Source organism: Lontra canadensis, unplaced genomic scaffold (genome assembly GCF_010015895.1).
Source record: "Lontra canadensis isolate GAN:19392208 unplaced genomic scaffold, GSC_riverotter_1.0 scaffold3, whole genome shotgun sequence".
Lineage (NCBI taxonomy): Eukaryota > Metazoa > Chordata > Mammalia > Carnivora > Mustelidae > Lontra > Lontra canadensis.
This window is the reverse complement of record NW_022630997.1, coordinates 20192602-20204715: the sequence shown is the minus strand read 5'-3', so window position 1 is coordinate 20204715 and position 12114 is coordinate 20192602. Positions and strand designations below refer to the sequence as shown.

At 48.0% G+C, this 12114-nt stretch overlaps 1 protein-coding gene across 4 annotated transcripts in view; it reads right to left on the bottom strand.

Annotated features, from left to right (window-relative positions):
- Positions 1 to 552: 552 nt before the first annotated feature.
- The window catches only part of MMS19 (MMS19 homolog, cytosolic iron-sulfur assembly component), a 33180-nt gene continuing 21618 nt past the window's right edge, over positions 553 to 12114 (bottom strand). For 2 of the 4 annotated variants that reach the window (XM_032883078.1, XM_032883096.1), the window contains 23 exons: positions 10739 to 10825; positions 10203 to 10277; positions 9547 to 9624; positions 8877 to 9015; positions 8470 to 8624; positions 8138 to 8216; positions 7743 to 7868; positions 7270 to 7351; positions 6867 to 6967; positions 6614 to 6763; positions 5579 to 5734; positions 4658 to 4757; positions 4027 to 4129; positions 3637 to 3705; positions 3293 to 3419; positions 2734 to 2834; positions 2534 to 2590; positions 2214 to 2400; positions 1811 to 1893; positions 1518 to 1682; positions 1377 to 1436; positions 1006 to 1106; positions 553 to 926 (listed from right to left, as the gene is read on the bottom strand). In XM_032883078.1, the coding sequence (XP_032738969.1) occupies positions 899 to 926; positions 1006 to 1106; positions 1377 to 1436; positions 1518 to 1682; positions 1811 to 1893; positions 2214 to 2400; positions 2534 to 2590; positions 2734 to 2834; positions 3293 to 3419; positions 3637 to 3705; positions 4027 to 4129; positions 4658 to 4757; positions 5579 to 5734; positions 6614 to 6763; positions 6867 to 6967; positions 7270 to 7351; positions 7743 to 7868; positions 8138 to 8216; positions 8470 to 8624; positions 8877 to 9015; positions 9547 to 9624; positions 10203 to 10277; positions 10739 to 10825 (2409 nt within the window). In that variant the 3' untranslated portion in view covers positions 553 to 898. Of the gene's footprint in view, positions 927 to 1005; positions 1107 to 1376; positions 1437 to 1517; positions 1683 to 1810; positions 1894 to 2213; positions 2401 to 2533; positions 2591 to 2733; positions 2835 to 3292; positions 3420 to 3636; positions 3706 to 4026; positions 4130 to 4657; positions 4758 to 5578; positions 5735 to 6613; positions 6764 to 6866; positions 6968 to 7269; positions 7352 to 7742; positions 7869 to 8137; positions 8217 to 8469; positions 8625 to 8876; positions 9016 to 9546; positions 9625 to 10202; positions 10278 to 10738; positions 10826 to 12114 lie in introns of those variants that run through there. The other 2 variants (XM_032883086.1, XM_032883104.1) reach the window with 2 other exon arrangements.

The following is a 12114-nucleotide window of genomic DNA, read 5'->3' as shown; positions in this document are numbered from 1 at the left end:
CCTGGCTACTGCAGAAACAAGGCACGATGTGGAAAAATCCTAGGACTGATGTTCCTTTACTCAGCTCAGGCAAACTGAAGTTCCAGCCCCAGACTGGAGATTAGGCAGCTAGCAACCTTGCCAGGTGCTGACCCCAACCTCCTCCAGGTTCCAGCACTGGGGTTGGCCACCTCCTCTTCCACTTGCTGTCTGAGGAAACACCTGAACAGTAGAGCAGAGATTCTGGCTTCTCAACAGGGCAAGACACCATGCCTACTGCTGAGGTCACTGCCACTTCTCACATGCTGCTGAAGGTGAAAAATAAAGGTATTTGATTTTTAAAGATACGTAGCTTCCCTTTGCTTTTACTGGAGGGTGAGGAAGGGAGAAGTCAGAGTCAGGGCCTGGTGAGTATGTGTTCTGGTCATGCTTCCTGTGCTCTACTTGGAGGGGTGGATGCCCCCAAGAATTCCTGGCAAGTCCCTGTTAGTGTTCCTCTAGCTTACACAGTGGTGCTCTAGTTAGGTGCCACAGAGACATACATGGGGAGGGGGAAAATATCTGACAGCCCCATTACCAAAAGAAACCTTTATTTTCCAGTAGGTACACACACATCCATCATCCTGGTCCTCAAAGCCACATTCATCTTCATTCGCCCCACAGCAGCATATCTTCCTTCTTCTGACAAGTAAATGGAAGAGCCCTAAGACCAAGATTTTCTTCAAATACAAGTGGTCTCACACTCAGTTACTTCACAAAGCCTTAGAGGTCAGGATTCCTATGTTAAACAGCCAGCAACAGTGGCCCACGGAGAGGCAATCAGAGGCCAGTGGTCTCCCTGCCTTGGGCAAGATGGCTTGATAGTTAGTAATTCCAGGTTAGATTGTCTGTCGGAACAGCCTAGGCTGGGACTGAGGGCTCAGCTGCCAGGGCTCCCCAGCAGAAACCTGTAGGCAAAAAGAATGTTGCCAGCATCAGCAATGAGGCTCATTTCAATTCCATCTTGCCCATGACCTAGAAACTCACCATTCTCCCCTGGCTGATACTGCCTCCTTGCGCACCAGTCTCTTCTTGTCATCCAGGGGCTTGGCTAAAGCTCGGATCACCTGTGGTTTGTATGGCAGCAGCTGTGGAGTTAAAAGAGCCACAGCTTTGCTCAACCAAAGCAACTGAAAGGGCTGCTTCTCTGCCTCTACAACTAATGTTTTCCTCTTCTTTAGCGATTCGAGAGGATGCTGTGGCAGGATGGCCATTCCATCACAGAGCAGTCAGGTAAATGCCTGCCTGTGCATACCTCACACAGCAGTCACACAGCAGGGTGGCCAGTCCTGCTTGTTAAGGCAAAAAGGTACTTCTCTGGCTCTTCTAAGAAGGGTCCAGGCCAAAGAGGTACTTACCACAGGGGTGGGCAGACGAGTAAGAGCGTGCATACACCGCAGCGCAGCAATCCGGACCGCCTGGAACACAATCCCAGGGGGTGAGAGGAGACCCATGAAGGAGACACACAGATGCCAAAGAGTTGTGGGGGCTTAACGCACCATGGAAGGGCTAGAGCTGAGGTTCAGAAACTTGGTGACGAGGGTGTCCACGTGAAGACTCATGACCTGGGGTGCTTCCAACAGAAGAGGCTGAAGGCAGCTGAGGGTGGAGAGCTGTACTACACAGTCAGAGCAGGACAGGGCCTCCAGCAGCAAGGAAAGCAGCTAAAGGGCCACAGAGAAGGCAGGCACGATCATGTATGTGGTAAGCCCGCTTTTCCTCCACCTCATCATGCCCCGGCTGGGGACACTGCCTTAGGCCCCCCGTCTGAGGCTCTGACTGCAGGGCTTACCGTGGGCAACTCTGGCAAGAGCACAGGCTTAGGCAGCCTATTAAGTACATGAGACAGGCCCTTCAGGTAATTTGGCTTCACATCTGTAAAAACATGGAAAAGCTTAGGCAGACACTGGTCTCAGATATAGAGCTTGGGAATTCAACTTCAATCTCTGATGAAGCTGGGACATCAGCCGAGCAAAAGGTTGGGAAAAAAACCCCACAAACCTTTAAGCTCAGAAAAGGCAGAGAGACTCATTAAAGGAAAAAAGTGCAACAAGCATTTGGAAATTTAGCCTTTCAGGTACAGGCGACACTGCAGCTCTAAAGCAGCACTCAGGTCCCAAATTATTTGAGAGAATGTGCCCTGAGCAAAGGAAAGGTCTCTATATTTGGGGCCTTTCTTTTAGATCCCCTCTCACCTTGGGAAGCAGCATGGAAGCCCTGCACCAAAGCAGGCACGTTATCTGTGAAGAAGCGCTGGCGGAACATGAGCCGCACCTCAGCGTGGCCAGCGCGTGTCAGCACATCCGTGCAGTCAGACATGAGCAGAGAGAAGCCGTCGGCTGCTGCTGGGCCTAGTTCCGGATCACTCAGAAGGCCCGTGAGCTGCAGAAAAGAGGTGCACCAGAAGAGAAGAATGAATCTTAAATACTCAAGAGGAGGATGGCTGTCATTTCTAGGATGATAAACAAGGAAAACTGTTGGGTCCTCAGCTCTCCTGTCTCCAGAACAGACTTACCCGGTCTGTAAGGCAGGAGCTGAGAGGGTGATATCTGAGTACCAGGGCCTTTGTTACCTGTAATCAGAAAGAGAATAGAGCACGACATTTGAACCCCAGAACCCCAAGAAGCATGCTTATGGTTCAAGGTCAAATGGAGAAATTTCATTTAACCAGATAGAACTGTCTCTGTCTAATCAGAATCCATTCTGGCTCCTTACCCAGAGAAGCAGTGTGAAGGCCTGACTACGACAGGGCCCAGGGCTCAGGCCAGCCTCTACTTTGTCCACAGCTAGCTGCAGGAATTCATCCACCTGTTGTCCTAAAAATAAGGAACACTGATGCAGAGGCTACACATTTCTCCTTTAACAACAAAGGATATAAATCATTTAAATGCAGGGCTCCCTGAGGCCTTTAGAAGAGAATAGTACACAATCTGGCTGACTTTGCCCACTCAGCTCCAGGACACTAGGGTGAGAGCCTGGTATCTCATAACACAGGGGTACTAGTATTCGGAAAGAGCGGTCTACTTCTAGAAAAAAATGATCTCTCCCACAGGGAGGAGTAGGATGACAGACCTAGACAGAGCACTCTGCTTGAACCCTCTTATCTTATGTCCCGTAAGCTTTGCCCAACTTTGGTCTTGACTCTTGTCCCAAGCACTGTCCCTTGGTAGTCCCTATTATATTATTAGCAGCTCCTTTTTGTAAAGGCTGAACTTCCAAGATTTCATCAGTAATTGCTTCCAGGAGGCTCCCGCCCCCAGCCTCATCTCAGTACCTGCAGGGAGCTTGTTGAGGAGTCCTGCAAAGCACTTGGCAGCGGCGGTGGAGGAGAACGGGCAGCTGGGGCAGCAGCTCAGCTCCACAAGCTCCCGCATGAGTTGGTTCAGCTGAGGGATTTCCACCTACACAAAACCTGACCATGTGATGCACGAAGAGAACACTTGCACTCCAAGAGATACCCAGTAGAAAGTGGCAGCAGGGGCCAGAATGGATGAGAACTAAATTCTCCAGTGAGGAAAATACATCAGCTTAGCCTACGGCAAGTTTCTGACCGGAAGTCACTTGGGAGCTGCCTCCCCTTATCAGGGTTAAATTAGGGTACTCCCCAAATGTACTCACATTTCGAGGTAAGGAGCACACAAAGGCCATGAGCAGTGCAACTAGCCGCCTCTGCCCTGAGGAACCATCCTATAAAAGAAGAAGAGCTCTAGCAAGCCTGTCTCGCAGCACTAGGCTCGTCTGTCCCCAAACCCATCCCCTATTAGCCCTAAAAATTTGAAGGAAAGGAGTCCTGGGGCGCCTGGGTGGCTCAGTTGGTTAAACGTCTGCCTTCGGCTCAGGTCATGACCCAGGGTCCTGGGATCGAGCCCTGCATCGGGCTCCCTGCTCAGCAGAGTTTGCGTCTCCTCCACTGCTTATGCTGTCTTGCGCACACTCTCTCTCAAATAAATACAATCTTACAAAAAAGAAGTCCAAGATTCTTTCCCTTCTGGTCCATTAGGCCCTTACCTGGAATGGCTGGAATCTGCAAGGAAAGCTGTTTTCAGGCAGAAAGGAAATGTTGCCATCCAAGAAAAGGGGCACAATGTGGGCGACACTCTGGGCAGCTAAGCTGGGGAGAGAAGACTATGTATCACCAAGGAGCCAGGGTTCTCAAGTACCCTCAGTTCACATGAGCGTCACTGGGTCAATGGGCCAGATCATGATCTTTCACGCATTCAACAAGTATTAATTTAGCATATATTATGTGCTAAGAACCGTTCCCATTTTAGGCCCTGGTGATTTAGCAGTGAAGCAGGGAGATTAAATCCCCGTTCTCCTAGAGCTTATAATCCAGTCAGAGAACTCAATGTATATTTCCAAAATAAATAAATACATAAATTAAAAAATAAACAAACAAAAATGCTCCCCAGGTGATTCTTAACGCACATCTGTGCTAAGAAACATTAGCCCATGCTTCCCCAACCCTTATAACACACGGTGCTAAAAAAAGCCCCTTCCTTTTCCTTTGCCAGCAAAACAACTCCCTCCACATTTGATTCTGAGTAAAAGGACAGTTCCGAAGGCAGCTATCTGCGGCTTCTCTCCAAGACTGCTATCCTCCTGCCTAGGATCAAGCCACATCAATGATTATACTCACTCAGGGCTCAAGTGGGTAGTGGCAGTGCCAATGACAGACACCAGGGCAGCCAAGACCTCATCTTCCAACAGTACTTTTCTCAGAACTGAGTGTTCCTTCTCTGAAAAATCAACACACACATACACACACCATCACCATGCCATGACTCTGGTTCAGATGATTAGGCCCTGTCATCACCACAATTCTAGTCACAATGGCAGCAGTTTCTAACCTGTCCTCTAGTGGTGCTAAGGTCCCCAGCAGCCCTGAGCACCAGCACAACCCCAGAAGCCGGAGTGGCTAACGTGGGCCACGAGTTCTTGAATACACTGTGCTATCCTTAGGCTGGCAATGTGGAGAATAAAGCTAACTATCACAATCTTCTTAACTTTAGGAATATTTTAGTTTTTCCCAAACTTAAAGGTCACACAGATTTAATCATCATGGGTCCTCATTATAGCAGCTACCTACAGGGAGCCCCCACAGGTACATACTATGTACTATGTTGCCAGGCACCACACATTTTTATTTAATCCTTACTAACTACCCTGTGACGCAGATACTACTCTTTGCCTTCCCCTTATAAGCAAGGGAACAGAGGCATACAAAGGCTAAGTATCTTCACTTAAGTTAACAAGTGGTGGAGTTGAAGCTGGCCAACCAGGTCAGCTTAACTCCAAGGCCTAATTTTTAACTAAACTAATCACATAGCAATTATAGAGAAAAAAGGTATGCATTGCTCTGGTGTTGCTAACACCGGTCAGGTTGGCACCCTTTGCTTGAAGTGAAATCTCACTTTGGGGACAAAGCATTCAAAAGAAGCCTCTGCTGGTACAGAATGTGATACCAGTGATAGCCTCAGGGTGACAGTGACGCTCAACACTAGTGGAAAGCTGAGGTCTAGGGTCAGGCGAGCTCCAAGTCTGGGCTGCAGAAAGTCACCTGGCATGGAAGCCTGCACAGCCAAGGCAAGCAGGCAAGGTACAGCTGTCTGATGGAAATACCAGCAGCTCTCGGGGTCCCGCTGGCATTTCTCTGCCACCTGCTGGAGGCTCTGACAGACGGCAAGAACTTCACTGGTTTCTGCAACCACAGTCCCTGTGTGATGAGAAAATATTCTCTGTCAAGTTTTCTTAAAAGCACTTCCAGGTGTTTCAGATACAGACTATGGGAAGAATAATCAAAGATGAGTGACTAAAGAGTCCAAGAGCATATTATAAAGAGCCAAGTAACTGTATTCTCTTGCCTGCTCTTTTTCACCTACTCTGATTTTGGAGCAGAATTGGGAGTCAACTCTGCAGGAGGAGCACGCATACATTTTCTCCTTTAGTTCTCATAACTCCCCAAGAATATCATTTCCCCCACTTCACAGAGGAGGACGTGGAGGCTAAATGAAACTACCAGTGGTTTCCCAGGGTCACAGTAAGTGCAAAGTTAGGAGTCAAACCCCGGCCATACTCCTTCTGCTACGTACTGGCTGCTGGAACACCCACTGGCTCTGCCACGAAAAGCTGGCCGGTGCAAAGGCGGGAGCTTAGGAAATTAGTGAGGGCCCACGGTGGGCTTGCACAGGTTCACAGCAGCAATAGCTGCTGTCACTTACGCCTAGAGCAGTGGTGCAGAGGAGTTAGTTGGAGACCCTGCTCAAATTTTCATCACTAGGGCCTGAGATTCTGCACTTCTACCAAGTTCCCAGACGGTGCCCAGGCTGCTGGTTGATGGAACACATTTTGAGTAGCATGGCCCTAGAATGGTGCTTTTCAATTCTGGCTTCACGCTGAAATCACCCGAACTCTCAACAATTCCTGTTGTTCAAGCCCCATCCCTCCTCAGAGACTGACTCAGCTGAACTGAGGCCCAGGCATCACCATTTTTAATATAGCCACCAATGGACCACTGGCTTAGAGGCATCAACTCCGAAGCTGCCCACGGTTCCCCATTCAGCCCAGCCCCTTGATGATTATTCCCGGCCGTTACCTTTGTTCATCCGGCAGAGATGCTGTAGCAGCAGAGGCAGGGTCTCCTTGACAATATTGGGATGTGTTGATATAGCCGACAAGGCTTGCAAACAGCGTAGATGCCGGGAGCGTTTGGTGGGCTCATCCCCTCTAGACAAATCTAACTCCCCTGAAAGCAACCCAGGAGACATGATTTCACTGTGTGATGGCACGCATGAAGGCCCCAAACATCCCTGGGAAGGGGTGAGCCACAGAGGGTCAGAGACACATACCTCTGTGCAGTTCCTCCGCAAGCTTGGGCACCAGGTGGCTACTGAAGGCTATGGGATAGAGAGCGGCCAGGGCTCCTGATGCTTCCAGTGCTGCCACCCTGCTGGGGCATAGGGCAAATGGGCAAAAGCTGAGACCTGGCCTATAGTTTCTAGCCTCAGCCTGCCACTAGACAGATTCAGGGGTGCGGGCTCCCAAGCCTGTCTTGCTAAAGAGCAGAACTCAAGTACCTACACCAAGTTGGACAGGATTTTTTAATGGCCTCAAAAGAAAGAAGTCTGGCATATCTCCAATCAGTTGGTAGCCAGAGCCAAACAGAGGGGCCACCTCCCCTAGGGACACTCAAGGGTCAGAAACACAGAGCCCTGGAACAGCTTGCTCTATCTCGCTGCTTTTGATTCTCACCAACTCTGGGAGTCCTCCTCCAGGAAGCTCAGTCTGTACAAGTGACCCACTGCCAGCTCCAAGTCTCCGGAAGAGAGGAGATCTGTGTTAGAAAGAAACACAAACCTCATCATTCTTCCTCTGTAGCCACCACAACCCTTCTAATAGGAAGGGTTCTAATATGATTTCTATTAGAAATCATAAACTATGGGGCGCCTGGATGGTTCAGTCGGTTTAGCTGTGGGCTTTGGCTTATGATCTCAGGGTCCTGGGATGGAGCCCTGTGTTGTGGGGCTCACCGCTCAGCAGGATATCTGCTTGTCTCTCTGCCCCTCCCCCTGCTTATGCACTCTCAAATCTTAAAAAAAAAAAAAAAAAATTTCAATCACCCACAGTTACAGTGAGAACCAGGGAATTAAGGTTGCTCTTCACTGAAGACAGAAAATAGCAAGGAACAATCAATACCCTTCCTTTTCTCTTTCTCTTAAGTGTACCTGGCTGGGCACCCAAGACTGCGAATGTACGGATGCCAACAAGCTGAAGCTGGGTGCTGGGGTCTGTCAGAGCCATGAACACCAGTGAGCACAGCTGGTCCTTGAAGCCATTCAGCGGCCTTTCTTCTAGGGACAGACAGAGTCCAGGTTAGAGGGGAGCCCTGACTCAGCAGTGATACAAAGACAACTTGGGGCAAGACTCAAAGAACTTAATCCACTGGGTGTCTCCAGGAGGTACACTGGGAAAAAATAAACAGGCCTCATCTGGTGAGTGTTCTCTTGTGCTACAACCTCAGGTTCTAGAGTACTTCTCTGTAGCATTCTTTGCCTGCCATCCTTTACAGGAATACAGTGCTCAGCTCAGCCCAGGACACCACACCTGGAAGGTATCTCACCCTTGTCTTCATAGCTCCATTTCTGGTGCAGCTTCAAGAAACCCAGGATCATTTCAAGGATTGTCCGTCGCTGGTTGCTCTGTAATGTTTTAAGGTGTGGGGGGAGTCAAAGAATATTTTAAAGGATTTCAGTCCTGCTCCTCTCGAAGCAGGGAGAATTATCCTTTTATGTAAGTGTGTCAGAAAGAGAGTGAACAAGGGTACCAGCAACAACTGATCAGAGCAAAACCCAATATCCACTATCTGGGACAAGCTCAACACTTAGCGCTCTCTCTGTGAAAGGGATCCTAGCAGAGGTCCCATCATTCCTTCAAAAGATTCTGTTTCCTTACCTGACCATGCTTGTGGAACTGTTCCAGCAGTAAAGGCAACACATTGCTGGTGATGTGGTCACAGGCCCGGGCAGATGCACCTGCAGCTGCCTGCAATAGTTTGGCACTAGGCCACACCAGTTTCATGTCCGGTTCACACAGATGGTGCCTGCAGTCTAGAGAGGCAGCACGTCACAGACCCGGGGAGCAGGCTGAATGCTGCCTGACTCCCCGGCAGTCCACAGACATTGGAGACTGAGACCTGGGGCAGTTTGCTAGCAGTTACCACTCAAGGTGTTTTCAATTCAAAGTAGGGCTCTAGCACCCAAGTCACTGAACATGGAGGGCTACTCATAAAAGCTCACTGGCCTTAAGGAACTTCTTTCTATTGTGCTCAACCCCCTTTCTGGCTGCCATGGCCCCATTACCCTGTAGAATGTTGCTAAGGAAGGAGTCAAGGAGGTCCTCAGCATCTGCTCTCAGCACAGAGCGAGACAAACACGCAGTCAGAGAGTGGAGGGCCGCCAGGCCATCGGCCTCCACCCGCTCACTTGCCGTCTGGAACACCTGTCAGGGAGGGATCCCATGGCTACTGAGGTGAGCCTGCACCAGGTGAGAGCCCACCCACCCACTGCCTACTTCCTTTGGGAGGTGGGCTTTGAAAGCCTTTAGGGCAGAGCAATGGAAATTAACACCTACAGTGAGTTTCTTCTCAGCGGGTGTATTTTGACCAAGTCCTTAGTCCCACTAGAATTGATACATGTATTTTTTAAGAAACAGGATACCAACTTGGAGCAGTGGCTGCTGGGATCCCCTTTCCTAAGTCTCTTCCTCTGCCCTCCCCCCTTATTAAGTATGGTGCCAGAGGCACCATGACCTATGCTCCTTACCATGGAAGGACAGGAAGTGGGCACTATGCAAAAGTGACTGTGTGCCATCACCAAACAGCTGACCCTATGGAGGGACTTTCTCCCCTGTCATTCAACTAGAAGTATGCCCCCTTACTGGCTTGCAACAGGGAAAAGGACAGGGTGTTAGTTCCCCTCATGCCTGACAACTAGGAATTAATAGTTGTGAGTTAATCTAATTAACACTCACCTCTCTGCGGATAGAAGCCCAAAGGCTAGGGAGGAAGTCCTTTAGCTCCTTCTGTCCATACACAGCACAACAAGCATTCTGCCAAAGAAAGTGTAGGTATCAGCTAGCTACACCATCAGACTTCGAGGACATGCGGTTACCTCAGCATAACGGAACCTGAAGGAGCATGGCTCTCAGCAGAACCAGCAGAATTTCATAAGAATCCAATCAGGTCACAGAAAAATGGGAGTTCATCACCCACATCACCTGACTGATAGAAAACAAGCATAGAGCCCTGGGGCACCTGGATGGTTCAGATGGTTAAGTGTCAGCCTTCAGCTCGGGTCATGATCTCAGGGTCCTGGGATTGAACCCCACATCGGGCTTCCTGCTTAGTGGGGAGTCTACTTCTCTCTCTCCCTCAAATGGAATAAATACAATCTTTAAAAAAAAAAAAAAAAAAAGGAGCTTTCATCAGCCTTTCCTCAGCTGCCACTCAGTTACTATTGGACCAGACAGTATGAAGCTGGGAGGGCTTTGGGTCAACATTTAGCCCTAGATGCTGGGTATCCCTCTCATGAGGGCCACTGAACTACTCCCTGACTGTGTCTACACTTGTTTAGTACCTCTATATTGTCTAAAGGCAGCTGGACCCTGGAAAAAGAGAAATCCCTCACCAGAGTCTGCAGAGAATCCAGCTTGGCACTCAGAATCTCAGAATCCACCTTCTCAATCAGCAGGGGCAGCAGGAACTGTGGGAGAGAAGGAAGAACTGAAGCTTGAGGCAGGTGTATCTTAGCCACTCCAAGGAACCAAGGTCAACTACATCTTTATTACCACCAGTCCCCAGGAGCTAGGGGCTACATGAAAGAGCTACAAAGAGTTGAGTAAGGAGTTCTGACTATAAACCAACCCTCCTTGCCAAGCTGTGGCCAGATTCCCAGTTAACCTGAAAAATGAGCTAGTTGGCAACACTACAGGACTTTAGAACGTAGTGCCATATAGGGACTGGATTATTATTTTAAACAAATAACGGTACAGGTTTCAACTTTGAAGATCTGAAGATACTTGCCACATAAGCCTGAAGACACTTGCAGGATCCCATACCCTAAAAATGTATTCTGGATCTTTCTTTTTTCCCCATGTTCTTACTGTTCTCTCTTCAGAGCCTTCTCTGGGCAGAGGCTACATACCTAACCTTGGCTAGACCCACCTCGGCGAATCGCGGTGTAGAAGCCAGCACAGCTCGAAGACTCAGGATGAGATCTTCTCTCTGGATACCATGGGGATCATTAGGTGGCTGGAAAAGAAAGGAGGGCCGAGGGTCTATACAACTCTTCAGACCACCCTTGGCCACAGGATTCAACCCAGCAATCCTGCAGAATAGGTGATATTTACACCCAATCTGACAGAACAGTGTGACAGGAGGCCCCAGCAGGAAGACATGCTTACACACTCCTTGGGAATTTCTGTCTGTTGGGCATTTATTTTCTATCTGATCTATCATCTTGCCACTCAAGAGAGAAGCACCCTGACTTTCTGGTACATTACTTTCTTCTCTCTCTATATATTGTGACTATATGTTAGTAGACACTGTTTTCTCTTTACAATATATATATGTCTATTTTTTTAATTATTTACTTATTTCTCTTGTGTTACGCTAGTCACCATAAAATATATCATTAGTTTTTGATACAGTGTTCCAAGATTCATTGTTTATGTACAACACCCAGTGCCTGGATGGTTTTGAACACATGATTTATGATCTTTTTTCCTCCTTAATATATTAGGTCCATTTTTCTATGGTAGTAAACTATTCTTTCACAACATTAGGTTTAGTGGCTGATACTATTTCATTGTATAGTTGAGCCAAAATTTACTTAAATAATTCCCCTTTGATGGACATTTCTATTTTTTCACCCTTATAAAAACAGGTATAATCTGGGAACATAAAAAAGCATTGATGGTTTCTGTGTCAAAAAGCCAGACTGAAAACGTATCACATTTTCCTTTTCTTCTTCAGAAGCAACACCAAAAATACGGCAAAGGGATTTTCTTTTAAGACATAAAGCCTGGGCACCTGGGTTGCTCAGTCTGTAAAGCTCAGGTCATGACTTGATCCCAGAGTCCTGGGATCGAGTCCTGCACTGGGCTCCTTGCTTAGCATGGAGGCTGCTTTTCCCTTTCCCCCTCCCCCTGGCTTGTGCTCTCTCTCAAATAAATAAATAAAATCTAAAAAATATATTACTAAAACAAAACATAAAGCTAGGGACACCTGTCTGGGTCAGTTGGTAGAGCATGCAACTCTTGATCTTGGGGTCGTGAGTGCAAGCCCCGCACTGGGTACAGAGATTACTTAAAAAAAAAAAAAAAAAAAAAATTAAAAGTTAAAAAGAAAAGACATAAAGCTATAGGTTGAAGAAAATAGGTTAAGAGGTCCTGGCAATAAATTTTTGAAGCTGAAAAGCAGATGGATAAGAAAATGACTCAACAGAGCCAAGACTACAAAATCCTCAGTAGGCTTGGAAAAAGCTGAGTAACTACCCATATACACTTTAGCTGTCAAAAAGCTTTGCAGCTGGTAGTAAC